The following is a 14,107-nucleotide window of genomic DNA, read 5'->3' on the forward strand; positions in this document are numbered from 1 at the left end:
CAGGGCTTATCTGTCTAAATATGCGGGGCCGTGGCGTCTGGACCCCCAATGCCCAGGGACCACCACCCCATGGGGCTATGTCCTAGTTGGAGGGGGACACCTCCTCTGGGAGCAACGGAAGGCCCTGATGGCCAAGGCTGGCTCCTGCTATGTCCCATGGTGCCCATCCCTGGGACATAGCTGTTTGCTGTGGCTTGACTGCAGCTCTGCAGCCAAGCAAAGCCACAGCAACCACTCCGCTGTTTGACAGCAGGACCTTTAAAGCGGGACCAGTTGTGAAACAGTAAAGCTTTCATCTAGATGAAATGCTTCAGAAAACAGGGAGCTTAAAAACGCTCCCTACTTGCTGTGGCAATGGCACCGTGGGGGAGGCCTTAAGGCTTTCCCTGTAGTGCCAGGTAGCCTGCAAAGGGTGTTTTATTTTTTTAAAAATTTTTTTAAAAACCCAACATGTATAGGGACCGCAGGGGAGCCCTCACTTTCCCATAAAGCCCATAAAGGGCTAACTAAAAAATTAAAAATAAATAACTAAAAAGCCCTTCGCTCAGTGTGAAGGTCGCACACCTTCACACTGAGCTTTGAGTCCAGCTGAACTCATTTCAATTTTGTTTTTCTTAATTATTATATATTTTTTTAAAATATTTTTTTTATTTTAAATTGGACACAAGCAACTCATTCTAAGTATATCAGAGATCAGACTAAAAAAAACATCTCTCTCCCTCTCACTTTCTTTCACTCTCTCTGTCTCTCAATCAATTCTCCCACTCACAAACCCACTCAGACACTTACGCACTCATGCACCCACTCGCAGACCCATTCTGACCTTCATGTAGTCACTAACAGCCCGACAGACCCTCAAGCACCCACTCAGACATGCACCCACTCAGACCATCACGCACCCACTCACAGACCCACTGACACCTTGATGCACCCAACTTACAGATCTGCACACATACTGATGCACCCACTAAAACACTGATGTATGTACTCTCACACCCAAACAGACACTCAGAGCCACTCTAAGCCCCGAAACAGCCTCTCACACCTATTCTCACACCCAGAGAGGCCACAGACAACCTATGCCGTGCATGCACAGAGTGATGCCACAGCATCAGGTTGGGTGGTTAGGGGGGTTGGCCGGAGAGACTGGCTACAGGCCAGCCCTTGCAGGCAACCCCTACTTCACAGAGAAGGCCATGTACGGTGCAAGTTCGGGTGCTTAGAGGGGGTTAGCCTCAGGGTCTGGCCACAGGCCAGGCACCAGAAAAACATAGAAATTCACTGAAAAAAACAAAGGTTACAGGGACATTATAGTTAGGTTCGGAATTTACTCCATACAACCATTTACAACCATAGAAATTCAGAAGTTAGTGTTCTTTCAAGTATCTAAAACTTGTGCCCTAAGGTAACTATAACTCGCACCTTTGCCATGCACAGCTAATTACTCCACATGTTATATCATTGATGATATATTCTATGCCATCTTTCATAGACTCACTGCAACATCTGTAATAACATTATTGATGAAACAACTGTGCATAGAGAGGGCGCAAGTTTTAGTTACTTGAAAGAACTGTAATTAATACTGTTGAATTTCAACGGTTTTTGATGAGTAAATTCAGAACCTACCTATTACGTTCCTGTAACCTTTGGTTACACACACACACACCTATATTTATATTTACAGTTACACTTACTCGTTGAGCCTCAAAAGAGCTTTAAAGGCACTTTCTGAGCTCTAAGAAAAGCTCATAAAATATGCAAATAATGACAATGATCATAGACTTTTTTTTTTTTTAAATCTAAGAAAAAAAGTAAAAGTCCTGGCAGGGGAAAAAAGGATATCAAAGCTCAATTTGTTGTACCTTTTTCTCCAAGTGATCTTTAACTTTGTAATACAGCTGTTCATAATGAGACTTCTCTTTTGTAGCTACATTAAGCCTCTGCTTGAGTGACTCAACTGATGTTTTCTTGATCAAGCCTTCTTCACTCAAAGTCTTTACCTAAATAAAAATAGAAACTTGGTTACACTGTCACTGAATAATAAATTACAATTTGCATGTAATAAAAATAATTCTTATGCATAAAATGTTTGCCTTTAAGTTATCTTCCTTTGACAGCATCTAATTTGCTTTCCTTTAAAAAACAGGACAGTTGATCAAAACAGGTACAAGATGACCACCTTAAAGAGGGATAAATCCATGAGCTGTAGATGTCCTACTTTCAGGCCCAAAGCTAGACTCTGAAGTGACAGTCACAAGCAGACGGTCTTTATGATCATAGTGATAGACCCTACTGGGTGGACACCTTCAATGCAGACAGTTTTATGACTACTTTGATAAATCCTACTATGTGCTCAGCTCCCCTCCAACATATGATTTCCTTCACAAGATGGCGGAAGCAATTGAGGCAGCTTTGCCTTAATAGGCTAGCTACTGAACTTGGGATGATCCAAAATCAGGAATTGTAATGTACAAGTGGCCTTTCATTAGCAAAGAAAGATTGGCCACAATTCAGCAGTATGCACAGACAACACTGGCCAACAGATGTGTTCTTAATGGTGAAATAGCAGAAAAGACGGAAAACATTCAGGGAGACAAGTAAGAAAGGACATTTCTGGTGCAAGAACAGCCCACATGAGCTCTGCAATTATATTTATTAGTTTGTGGTCTCTGAAGCAACACGAGATGAAAACACCAAACCAACTCTATATTAAGAACAGTGATGTATATTTCAGCTAGTCACGAGGTCATGATGAACAAAGGGAGGCTATATGCACGTTCTGCATTCCAGGAAATTCTGCAGCAGTTCATCACTTCACCCGTCTTTAAACAAATTTAGAGCACCAACAGTGTAGAAGGGTTGGTCAGCTATACGGGTTGAAGAAATATCACAAACGCATATGAAAAACAATATCTACTATTTAAAATGTATAGAATTGCATTCCATACTTAAAGTCTGAGAAGTTGAGTGAAGTGCTCAAAAATATGGAAGGGGAAGGGGAGGTAGGGCACTGGAAAATTGAAATGAGACTAAACAAAGAAGAGGTAAAATGCATTTCCTGGATTCAGGCAGCTATCTAGAGGCATCACTTCCAGTGGACGAAAGGACTGATAGTTATGTAGGGCAAGGAATGCCTATAAAGAAATGGTGTCAATGCTAATTGGAAGTGCATATCGAGAGCTCCCACATCATGCCCTTTTCTAGTGGTGTAAAATCCTAAAAGACAAGAGGGGCAGGAAAGTATCTGTGAGTCCCAAGCTCTATACTAGTTGAAGAGCATCTCTTAGCGAGTGTTCTTGTGAAAACTCCAAAACGTAAGACTTTTTACAGTGTGGATTCCCAACAGCGTCAAAAAGATCTAGCCATGAAGTTGCCATAAACCACCTTGGATGATGCCGTCATACGTAGTGTTCCAGGTGTCAATTGCTGAGCTGGTCTTCTCTAGCATTCAAGGATCCTGCCTGGTGGTTAATGACCGGGAAGATGCCATGACTCTCTAACCAACTCCAGAGGAGCAGAGCTTTCTGGCACAGAGACTAGGCACCCACTCTGCCCTTTTTGGTGCAATGGCACATGGCTGTGGTAGTGTTGTACATGAGAACCTGCACCAGCCAGCCGTTGATGGATGGTAGGTGGGCATTCAAGGAAAAAAAAAAATAGCTCACAACTCTAGCAGAATATGGAGTCAGGCTTCCAATGGAAACCAGAGTTCTCTGATCTCCACCTCCCATAGGTGCCCGCCCCAAATCAGCTGTGAAATATCCATCACCACTGTCAGCTCTTGGTGGGGAAAGGAGAGGGGCCTGACACTGGACCAAGCATGCTCGAGTAGCCACTACTGCAGATCATGTGTAGTCTCCTTCGTAACTTGAATGGCACTCAATGGGGTGTCTTGGCACGAGCCCACTAGAACTTCAGAAATCACTAAAGAGCCCACAAGTACCACCTTGTGTAGTCGAAAATGAGGATACAGGAGGCTAAAAGACCAGCAGGGCTCAGAATTACTTTTTATCAAGATCCAGGACTGACGTTGGGATATCTGGATCATAGCTCAAATGACTCTGTAATGGATTGAAGACTCTGAACTGTACTGTATCCAGGATGGCTCCAATGAAATTATCCCTCTGTGAGGAGTCAATGTGACTTTGGGTCACTGACCATGAAACCCAACTATGTCAAGGTGTTCACTGTCAGCTGAATGTGGTCTACAATTGACTGTGCTAAGCCTGCTTTTAACAGCCTGTTCCCAAGAAGAAAGAAAACTGTAACCCCCAACCTCCGAAGATGGACAATGACAACCACCTTCACTTTTGTGTAAATGCAAGGGGAACAGATGATGTCGAAGGTGAGCAGTGTAACCTGAAAATGCTCATGGTTTACCTTGAACTGCAGCTAACAACTGTGGGACTACTGGGCGGGTATGTGGACAAGCATGTCCAAGGAATCATGTGGGTCCAGGGCAGTCAGGTCTTAGGCCAGTGTCAATATTTTAAATGTGTCCTTACGCAGGAAGGCATTTAGAGCTTTAAGATCTAAAATGGACTGAAGGCTTCTTCAGGAAGTAGAAGCAACCCTCTTCTATTTACGATTCCAGGCCATACTTGATAGCTCCTTTGAAAAGTAAAATTTGCAACAGAAAGGACAGATGTTCCACTGAGATTTCCTGTGATGCGGAAGAATGATTTGGTTAAGCAGAAAGAAATAGTAGGGAATAGCCATATTATTTGAAGGACACCCCCATCAGATTTGATGGGTCACCACCCTGGGACAAAGTTCTGGGTCCTGCCTCCCTTCGAGTGGTTGTGTACCACTAAACACAAGCTAAAGCTGCTTGGTGCCTGTTGCTAGAGGGGAAGAGGGTTGGGAGGACTGATTCCCTTGTCGATCTGCATGATTCATGTCCCCAGCCTCAAAAGGCCTGGAGTGATTGCAGCAGTGGCTAGGGAGACTGATTTTGCCTATACACCAGCTCCCACCTCAGAATTTCCTAAAATGGTGAGAAAACTGGTTAGAAGGGGCCAAGAAACAAAGGAAGCATGTTGAAATTATGAGATCCCACCAGAGTCATCAGCTGAACATCAAAGAAACCAATTATAGCACTTGAGATGAATGGAAAGTGACTACTGAAACTTGAAATTGCTTGGCCGTGCTACATCAATAACATATAAGCTTGAAATGACTTGGCTGTGCTACTTCAATAACATGTAAACAAGAAACATTGAGTCCTGGAAGATAGTGCTACATCCATAAAGTTACAAACTTGCAAAAAGAAAATGGAGAACTAATGAAATTAATATTGTAATGATTTGTTCCAGAAACTAATGCAATTGTTCTTAAATTCAAAAAGTGTTACTATGCTTTTGCTTTTTGGACTCTCCACTTATTTTTTAACATTTATTGTTTCAATGGTTCATGAAATGTTGGCAGTAGGGTTGTTTTTCTAGGGTTTTGTCAACTTTGTGGATTTAGTCCAGCAGGGCCGTTAGTACCCAAAACCCCTTGGTTTTCATTCGGAGAGGGAATTTGGACAAGAAAAGAAATGAAGTTTGGGTATGCATCCAAGATGGCGTCTAAATACTGAACCTTTATAAAACTAAAGACTTTTGAAACTAAGATTAGACATTTAGGGATTCTCAAAATGTTACATGTATTATGTTGTCTGTTTTAAAAAATTTCATACTGTGCTTTCACGTTCGCTTCAATTGTTTTAAACCTATGATAATTCTGTTTCATTTAGTCTGCAATAGAATTGACTTTAAAAAAGCCTTAAAAGTAACGCGTGGATTTCTTGTGAGTAAACATGGGACGAAAGGGTACCACTAACTCTCAACAATAAATCAAAATTACTGACAGTCTCTAGTAGCTTCTGTCCCTGGTCTAGCAAACCTTCTCTTCGAGTAACAAAAACCTACTTCAGGCACTCATAGCAAAATAAACACACTATTTAACAAAATAGGATAATAAATGTCATGAACATTGTATATACTCCAAATTGATGTTTTGCAGTCCAAAAGATAGATCAAAATGCGGTTCTTCATGTATTCTCCAGTCTTAATAATTTATTCATAAAAAACTCTGCATTCCATGTCGTGATGAGAATTCCTCAATCAGATATGTCATATTCAGGTAGTACTGCAAATACACTCTCTGGTACTCAGTTGATCAAGTTCTTGAACAATCGGCCAGTTCTTGGACAAACAGCCAACACGTGTTTCGCCCCAGGGAAAATACCCCAATCACTTCTTCAGGGCTGAAATCTCACCAAAACAAAACACTTGAATTGGAAAGCAAAATGCAAAAATAATAAAGCAGATAATACCACCAAACATAAAAAAGTGAAAAACCGAAGAAGCAACCCCAAAGAGAGAGTCCTAGATGCCAGAAATTGGCAAACAACCACTGAAAAGTGAAAAAGATAGAGCACACAGGTCCTCAATGTGGTAGGCATATTCACGTTCAAGAATCCCAAGAAAAATATCTTGCGCAACATCTAACAACGTGTTTCATCCCATGTGATATACTACTTAAAGAGAAAGTCTTGAACGTCATCAACTAAGTACCAGAGAGTCTATTTGCAGTACTACATGAATATGACATATCTGATTGAGGAATTCTCATCACGCTATGGAGTGCAGTGTTTTTTATGAATAAATTATTAAGACGGGAGAATACATCAAGAAATTGCATTTTGGTCTATCATTTGGACTGTAAAACATCAATTTGGTGTATATACAATGTTCACAATTATTATGATCCTATTTTGTTAAATAGTGTGTTTATTTTGGTATGAGTGCCTTACGTAGGGTTTTGTTCTGTTATTGTTTACTTTGTAAACTTGTTCGGGGATTGGGTGTGGTCCCCTGTGAGTGCACCTTCTTTATATTCTCTGCCTTATATTATTCCTTGAGCGCCTTTGCTTTTTCCCTTACAGCCATACCCCATATTGTTCTCATACTTATCTTCAAAGTAAGCTGAAAGAGGTGGAGGGCATAACTCGTCTGTTCGTCCCCACGCAAGATAAGTTGGTACACAGATGCGCCCGCCTGAGGGCCAAGGAAGCTATGCTGGGTCGCCATCATGGAAATGCCCCCGATAACCTAACACTATAATTTCTTACACTGCTCTCAATACATTTATCTCTTGTATTTCTACCAAAGCGCTGCCTTGATCTTTGCTACTATAGTAGGACCAATTACAATTGCCCCCTTGGAATTCACAGCCCAAAGGAATCCCACTTTAGGAAGAGCGACTTAAAATTTCAGCACATGGAGAGGGACTGGCTGTAGGCTCCGGACAAATGCTTTGGGCATTTTCGAAGAAAAACGTGTCTAATATCCTTCTTACTACCGATACCTCTGCTCAAACAAAAGCCACAGACCCCAAAAGGGAAGTTTGTGCAGCCTCCTCCCCCTGTCATGTACAGAACTCTTGTTGTTCACCATTCCAGCCATGCCTCACGTATCACCTTCATACCTCACCCAATACTCCTCCCAGTACTTACCCTATCCACGCCTCTTAACTGCTCAAGAGCGGAAGCAGCAGCCTTAAAATGTTGCCTATAGTTGCACTATAACAGCATTTATTAGGCCACTTCTTTATTATATTAAGAACAAAGAATTTTTCACAGCAGTGTATTTTAGGTAAATTGGAGAAAAAGATTTACCTTAATATACTCTCCACTCTGTCAATATGATTTTCAAGATTGTCTGCCTTTTTGTCGGCCCAGCTCCACAGAAGGCAAGATACCTTATCTCAGGAATGTTTCTTCGTATTAATGGGAGGAGACCAAAGAAGGCATTTATTTTACCACTGCCCCCCCTCCCTATACACCGTCTGGCTGTTATCCTATTTTTGTTTGTTTTTTCAAATCTGTATTAAGTTGTCTACTGTTACACAATTTGCTTTTTTATCCTGCACCTACGACTTTCTGTTGAAGTCTCAAACAACTTAATAAACACAATTGTTGAAACAGATAAGCAATGCTGCATGAAAATAATCATTATTAAGGATAGGTGTAGGGGAAATAATGTCTTCAAAAATACATCCAGGTAGGAAATATAATTTTATATTTCATGAAATCTACTTTCCCTGTGTCCTTTCTTTATTAAGAGCATCATATTGTAAAGTCACTGAACACCACACACACACACACACACAACTCGGCATTTATATGTCACTCGATCTGGCACACAGAGGGTTTTGTTACCACCGGCAAAACTGTATAAAAAAAATCCAACGTACCTTTCTTTCAAGATTTTCTATCATTTCCTTGGAAGGTTTAGCACTTTCTTCATTTGCTTTGAGCCGAGATTTCAAATCTTCTATCAAGTGCCTTTTCATGTTGACATCCCTCTCCATTCGGGTAACCCTTGAAGAGCGTGTGTGTGATAAAGAGATATGTCAAATCGCATTTATAGCAGTGCTGAATAAAATCCATTTACCACTTTGCAAAATTACACAAGGTGACAGCTAAACATGTTTCTTCAAAGGGTCAAGCTTTAAAAGCAGAAAGTATTTTCAGTGGCACTTATTACACGTAAGCAACTATGTTTATGTTGACAACTGCACACTGATTTCAAACATATACATTAGTATGCAGTTGTTAAATGAAAACAAAGCTAAAAGTGAGTGAATTTTAATTTTCATTAGTATTTCATACTGCTTACTAATACAGACAAAGGCAACTTCTACAAACCTGAATTAGCCAGGAGGTTCAGATTGTTCAGCGCAGACTTCCTCTGACCATTTCAGGTTTGTCATTTTAATTCATTAAGTTTTAATATATCAATTTGGAGAGGGAAAAACAGTAGAAAATGCACACTAACCAGTAAATATTAACCCACGAAAAACATCGTATAAAACAAACTATTAATAAGGTGAGTGATATATATATATATATACATATACATACACGTACACACACACACACGTATGTACGCATGTCCAATGCCCTTTCCTTAAACATACCATACATACTTTTAATTTGATTGTAAACTGGGCACTTGAAACTACGATTTCAGACAATGGCGATCCAATATTAATACCGGCAAATTTATGATTACTAAGCTTAAGGAAACCTTGTTTGAAAAAAGAATCCATTTTATTATGGACAATGCTGCGACTCACTGAATGCTGCAAACACTTAAGAAAACGAATCACCGTTTGCCTTTCCGTCGGACAAAAACAAGGTGCTTCTCCCAACAGTTCAAACATGGGCGAAGGTATAAAAAGGGCAGGGACTACGAAGAGTAGTTTACAATCTTGTTAACGTCTGCCGTTTATTTACTTAGGGACAGCGGTTATCCAGCGATCAAGCAAATGATGGATACAGCGGGGCAACCTTCGGCCAGTGCAAGGGGCAGGCTGCATGGAGTGGGCGAGAGGCGCCGCATCACACAGTCACTTGATAAAAGAATGATTATTTATAAACACCAAAGTAAAAAGCCCTAATCAACTGTATTCATAAAGCCCCTTTGCTTCTGTTGCAACGATAACATGGTTGCCTTAATCCAGTTTAAGTAGTTGAACCTTGACATGCCTGACTGGCTCTGAGCAGAGAATTAGTGTATTAAAAAAATCTATTTCACACAACCGAGATATTAATTTTTGAATTAGTTCAAGGGCAGGGGTGTGTGCTAAAGCGATTATGCGAGTCCTCGTTCTAGGAACTACGATTTACATTCACCGGGCGTCGTGTATCAGATATATGGCATCAGATAATACCCGTTCCCCCAACACCCCTACAAAATACATAACGTAAACATTTCACACACCCAACTTCCCACCCCAGTATTAAATACGAGACGGAAACTAAAAGAGTCTTAACGTGACTTAATATAAACTATAAAAAGCCTGCCACTAGGTGGAGCCAAACCCAAGAAATACAACAACATCAAGCTACCTACTTTTCTTGAAGCTCCCGGATGCGTTCTTCCCGGTCCTGCACGTCGTTTTTTAAGGACTTCATGGTCATCGACTGTTTGTTCATCTCGTTAGTCGCATTCTTAAAAAAATAACAACATAAAAGCAGATCATCCGACATTGCTTTCCAAATGTGTTCAGAAAATATGAGTTATTTTTATAATTCTTACAATGAGTCCAATTGGTGGAGGATTCTTAATAAACAGCTCTGCTGTCAAAGTCCGGGGACAAACAACAGTGCGGAACGCACTTTGCCACATCAATAATCTCTTGACTGTTTATTTATCAGCGTCCCAAAATGTCACTGCGACTCTCGAGACAATCCGAGTACCTATAGCGAGGTGCTGGTGGGCATCATATTAGCCAAGCAAAAACAGACTGCCGACAAAGGTAGTCATAGTAAAGGCAAAGCAACTTGGAGTGGAAACAAAGGGTCCGCTTCACAAAGGCATTGTGGAGTACGTAAATGAGTACTCCTGTCGTACTCTTCTACACTCTTTCGTGCCTTTCCAGTGGCGCAACGAAACTTTTGGGGGAGGGGTCTACAGCAGTGCTTAATTTGAGACGGTGGTTTCCGGGGTGGGGGGCACCGGCACGTACTTTTCTGCACCAGGCATTTACTGCCAGCAAACGACACGTATGGGAAAGGTGGAGAAATAGAATGATGGAAACGTGTCACAACGGGAGAAAGCTGCAAGACAGTTCTAAAGAGGCAGGGAGTTGCTGTAAATAGATTAAAGAGGGGTAGATATGCCAGCAGCATGAAAGCAATGTTCGTATTGGCTGCGAGCCTGTGCCTACGAGGAGCAGGACGGCAGGTAAGTTTTTTTTTTTTTTTTTAAATACTATTTTTGTTTTATTATTACCCCTGCCACTTGCAGCCCCGCCCCTTTTAACCCCCATGAACCGCGACTGAGTCACGTGCATTTGTCAATGAGTTTTCAACACAACTGCAAATACATTACATACAACCATACTTACAAACTACTAGGCTAAAATGTTATAAATACACCAGTTAAAATGTTTATTTCCGACTGCCAAACGTGAAAACTGTCTGTAGTTTACAGCAAATATTCACAACGCCGGCGTTATGATAAAAATCATAAAGTGCCTCAATCACAGACCTCAAATCCGGTTTTAGGAACAAAAGAAATGACGATTTTTCATTCAAATCGAGACAGTTTGGCAAAAAGAAATGACATGTTGATAATACATATCCACTCGTCGAGCTCTTTTCCCCTTTGCACGACTGTCCCTGTCCACAGTCCTAGTTTATGTATCCAAGTTTTAATAAAGTTATACCACCAGTATGGTTTAAACACTTTACCTAAATCTCTAACTCCTGGGAAAGCGGAAGTCAACATGATCACTTCCTGTTCGTGTTTCCTGTCATGACTCTCCATGTCCTATCCCTGGAAAGCCAACTGTAATTTATTTTCTATTTATTTCTTTTATATATTCAAATGAATCTAAAGCATACGGGGCTTACTTTAATAGTCCATAGTTTTTGGAATATGAAGTCTTTTGAAACCCAATGCTTACCCATTTGGTGGCACAGACAGAGTCACTGGCACGATTTGCTTTGGTCAGACAAGTCAGGATTAACTTTAGTCTGCTTGTTGGAAGTCTTGCCTGATTCCTTCCCCAAGTCCATGTTAGTTTCGGAGGGGGGGATCTCCCTTGTTACTTACTATGGCGCTATATATATATATATATGCCATAGTAAGTGGCTTCTTTTTTTTTTTTTTTTTCCCGCCCCCTCCAATATTAAGGCTTGGGAATCCTCCATTCCGGATTCCGGAATGCTGTGCTCTCGAGAGCATAACATGTTACCAAGTTCAATTTCACAAACAGCCAAAATACTTTTTTCTTCATACCCCCATCTCCTAAGTTTTGTTTTTTGTCGGGTGGTGGTGCGGGAGAAGATGAGACATGTACTGTATCTAAAGACTGTGACCATGTACTTTCCTCTTCAAGAATGATTCTGCATACATTAAGGCCGTTATCTAGCATCTGTGGATCTGTTAGATGCTTATCTCCAAGTTCCAGTCATGCATTCAGGGTCAACACTTTCAACTTCAAGTCCGGATGATTCCTCACATCAGCTCCAAGAGGTTTTACAAAAATCCAAATGGGTATGGTACATTTCTGTTCTACCCCTATTTACCTATATTTAGACAATTGGCTGTTCCTCCTCTTTGTAAGGTAAATAAGGATGTCATCCAAGTGTGCCACATACGTCGAGATCAGTCTTCTATTAAACATAAAGACATCAAATTTGGAACCAGTCTAAAACGTTCAGTTCATAGGTTAGGTGTTTCAAACAGATCTAGCGCAGGTTCTTCTTCGATCTTCAAGAAAGCAAAAGCTAAGCCAGGACTGGGAGACAGTTCAAGAGGAGATGGCTGCATCATGATTGATTCTCCCTTGGTCCCGGCTTCAGGTTCGTGGTCTGGTTCAACCTCTGGTACACATCTAGTGAAGTTCTGCATTCAAAGTTCTCAAGACAACGAGGCAAACGTTTTAATGCCAACTTATACACAACCCAGTCTACAGAGGTGGCCGGTCCCAGCTAAACTAAAGAGGTTTCCTTTAAAGCCTCATTCAGCAACATTGATGACAACAGACGGCAGCAGCAGAGAGAGAGAGAGAGAGACTGTGTGTGTGTGTGGAGGGGGGGGGGGGAGAGGCGACAACATTGGAAGCAATGTCATCTCAGGGCCTGGAGTTGGGAGGAGAGGACAACTTCTTCCAACTGCGGCGACTTAAAAGCTTTTCACAAATTATTCTTAACCCCTCCCCCCTTCCTGAACTATCAGATCGTTGGCTCAGGATAAGCAGTCGAGTTATACATGTTGGAAGTTAAGGAGACGAGTAATTAATTCACTAGTTCTATCTTTGGGCCTTGCCTAAGTACTACAAATGTTACAAGACCGTCGTTTTGAGCCACTGGAGCGCCCTGATTTGAATATCTCACTTACAAACAATTATCTTTGGTTGTTATATGTTACGGGCAAAGAACTTGTGAAACTGAGCATCTTTAGTGCACAGAGCCATTAACCAATCGTGACGTCAATAACTAAAACAATCCGAGTGAGGATAAGTACAGAGTTTCAATATTTGCAATATACCAGAAAATTCATTATGGGAAGCAATGTATTCACTCAGTAGTTCACAACAAACGTATTAAGGGTGGACGAAATGAAAATTATTTTAGCAACATTGTGCAAATTCACAAACTTCACCATTTAATTAATTTATCGTTTGTTAACTTTGCTGTTTGATCTACTCGTGGAGGCTTTCTCCCGATTCTTGCCCCTGTATACCCTACATTTTAAATTATTTTCCAAATGCAAGAAGGGGAAAAAAGAGTTTGCTATCTTCGTGAATTTATCAAACTTGGAACATTTTCAAAGTACACGAAACGTGAACATTGCACCATTTTTTCGTTATGACTGAAAGACTGGGGTTTGAACAATAGACATATAAGTTGGTCTGCTGTGACTGCTATAACCAGACTTTCACGTGCACGAGCAGACCTAGTCTCATCTTATTTGGGTTACTGCCATTCCACTACTGCAAGAATCTGTTGTATATAAACACATTGCTTACCACTTGAAAACAACCAATGCCCTGTATTTTTACTTAAACACAGGAGCGAATTAGCAAAACAGTGAGAGTATATTATCAGCAAACAGCAATCTGCAAAACTAGGGTCAGGAAAGCAGTCAGTTTATTTCACGCGTAAAGGGGCAGGGGAATAAATAAACGTTTCCATTACTGTGGGGACCCGTGCCCCTTTCTTGTTCAGTTTGGTCCTTTTGTACTGAGTTCATTAGTAAATTCACAACAATGCTTAATAGATGCCAGTTTTTTTTAGGCTACTCGAGTAACAAAGTAATTCGCTAAAATGGGACAATGCACAGGCAACCGAAGCACGACAGATTTCATTAGACGATGAAAAGCTTCACATCTGCAGTTTTTGATAATTCAATAAACTAGTGATGCGACAAGCCTTTCATCGGACACGGTTAATAAGTAGTTTGTAATAGACAGAATACAGTAGAGACAGAGGTGGTGAGGATGCAGGTTGGAGCCCTGTAATGACATTATGAGTGATGACCGTAACTGGAGCACGGTGCCTGAAGTCACAAAAGTCAGTCTAGACAATCTGTGACCCAGG

General features: G+C 41.0%; 1 protein-coding gene across 1 annotated transcript in view; it reads right to left on the reverse strand.

The window, feature by feature from the left end:
• CNTLN (centlein) overlaps window positions 1-14,107 on the reverse strand; it is a 1,263,565-nt gene that overhangs the window by 244,822 nt on the left and 1,004,636 nt on the right. Inside the window, exons 21-23 of the mRNA XM_069239496.1 lie at window positions 9,909-10,006; window positions 8,245-8,371; window positions 1,866-2,003 (exon numbers count right to left, since the gene is read on the reverse strand). Coding sequence (XP_069095597.1) covers window positions 1,866-2,003; window positions 8,245-8,371; window positions 9,909-10,006 — 363 coding nt within the window. The remainder of the gene's footprint in view (window positions 1-1,865; window positions 2,004-8,244; window positions 8,372-9,908; window positions 10,007-14,107) is intronic.

This window comes from Pleurodeles waltl, chromosome 1_2, assembly GCF_031143425.1.
Source record: "Pleurodeles waltl isolate 20211129_DDA chromosome 1_2, aPleWal1.hap1.20221129, whole genome shotgun sequence".
Lineage (NCBI taxonomy): Eukaryota > Metazoa > Chordata > Amphibia > Caudata > Salamandridae > Pleurodeles > Pleurodeles waltl.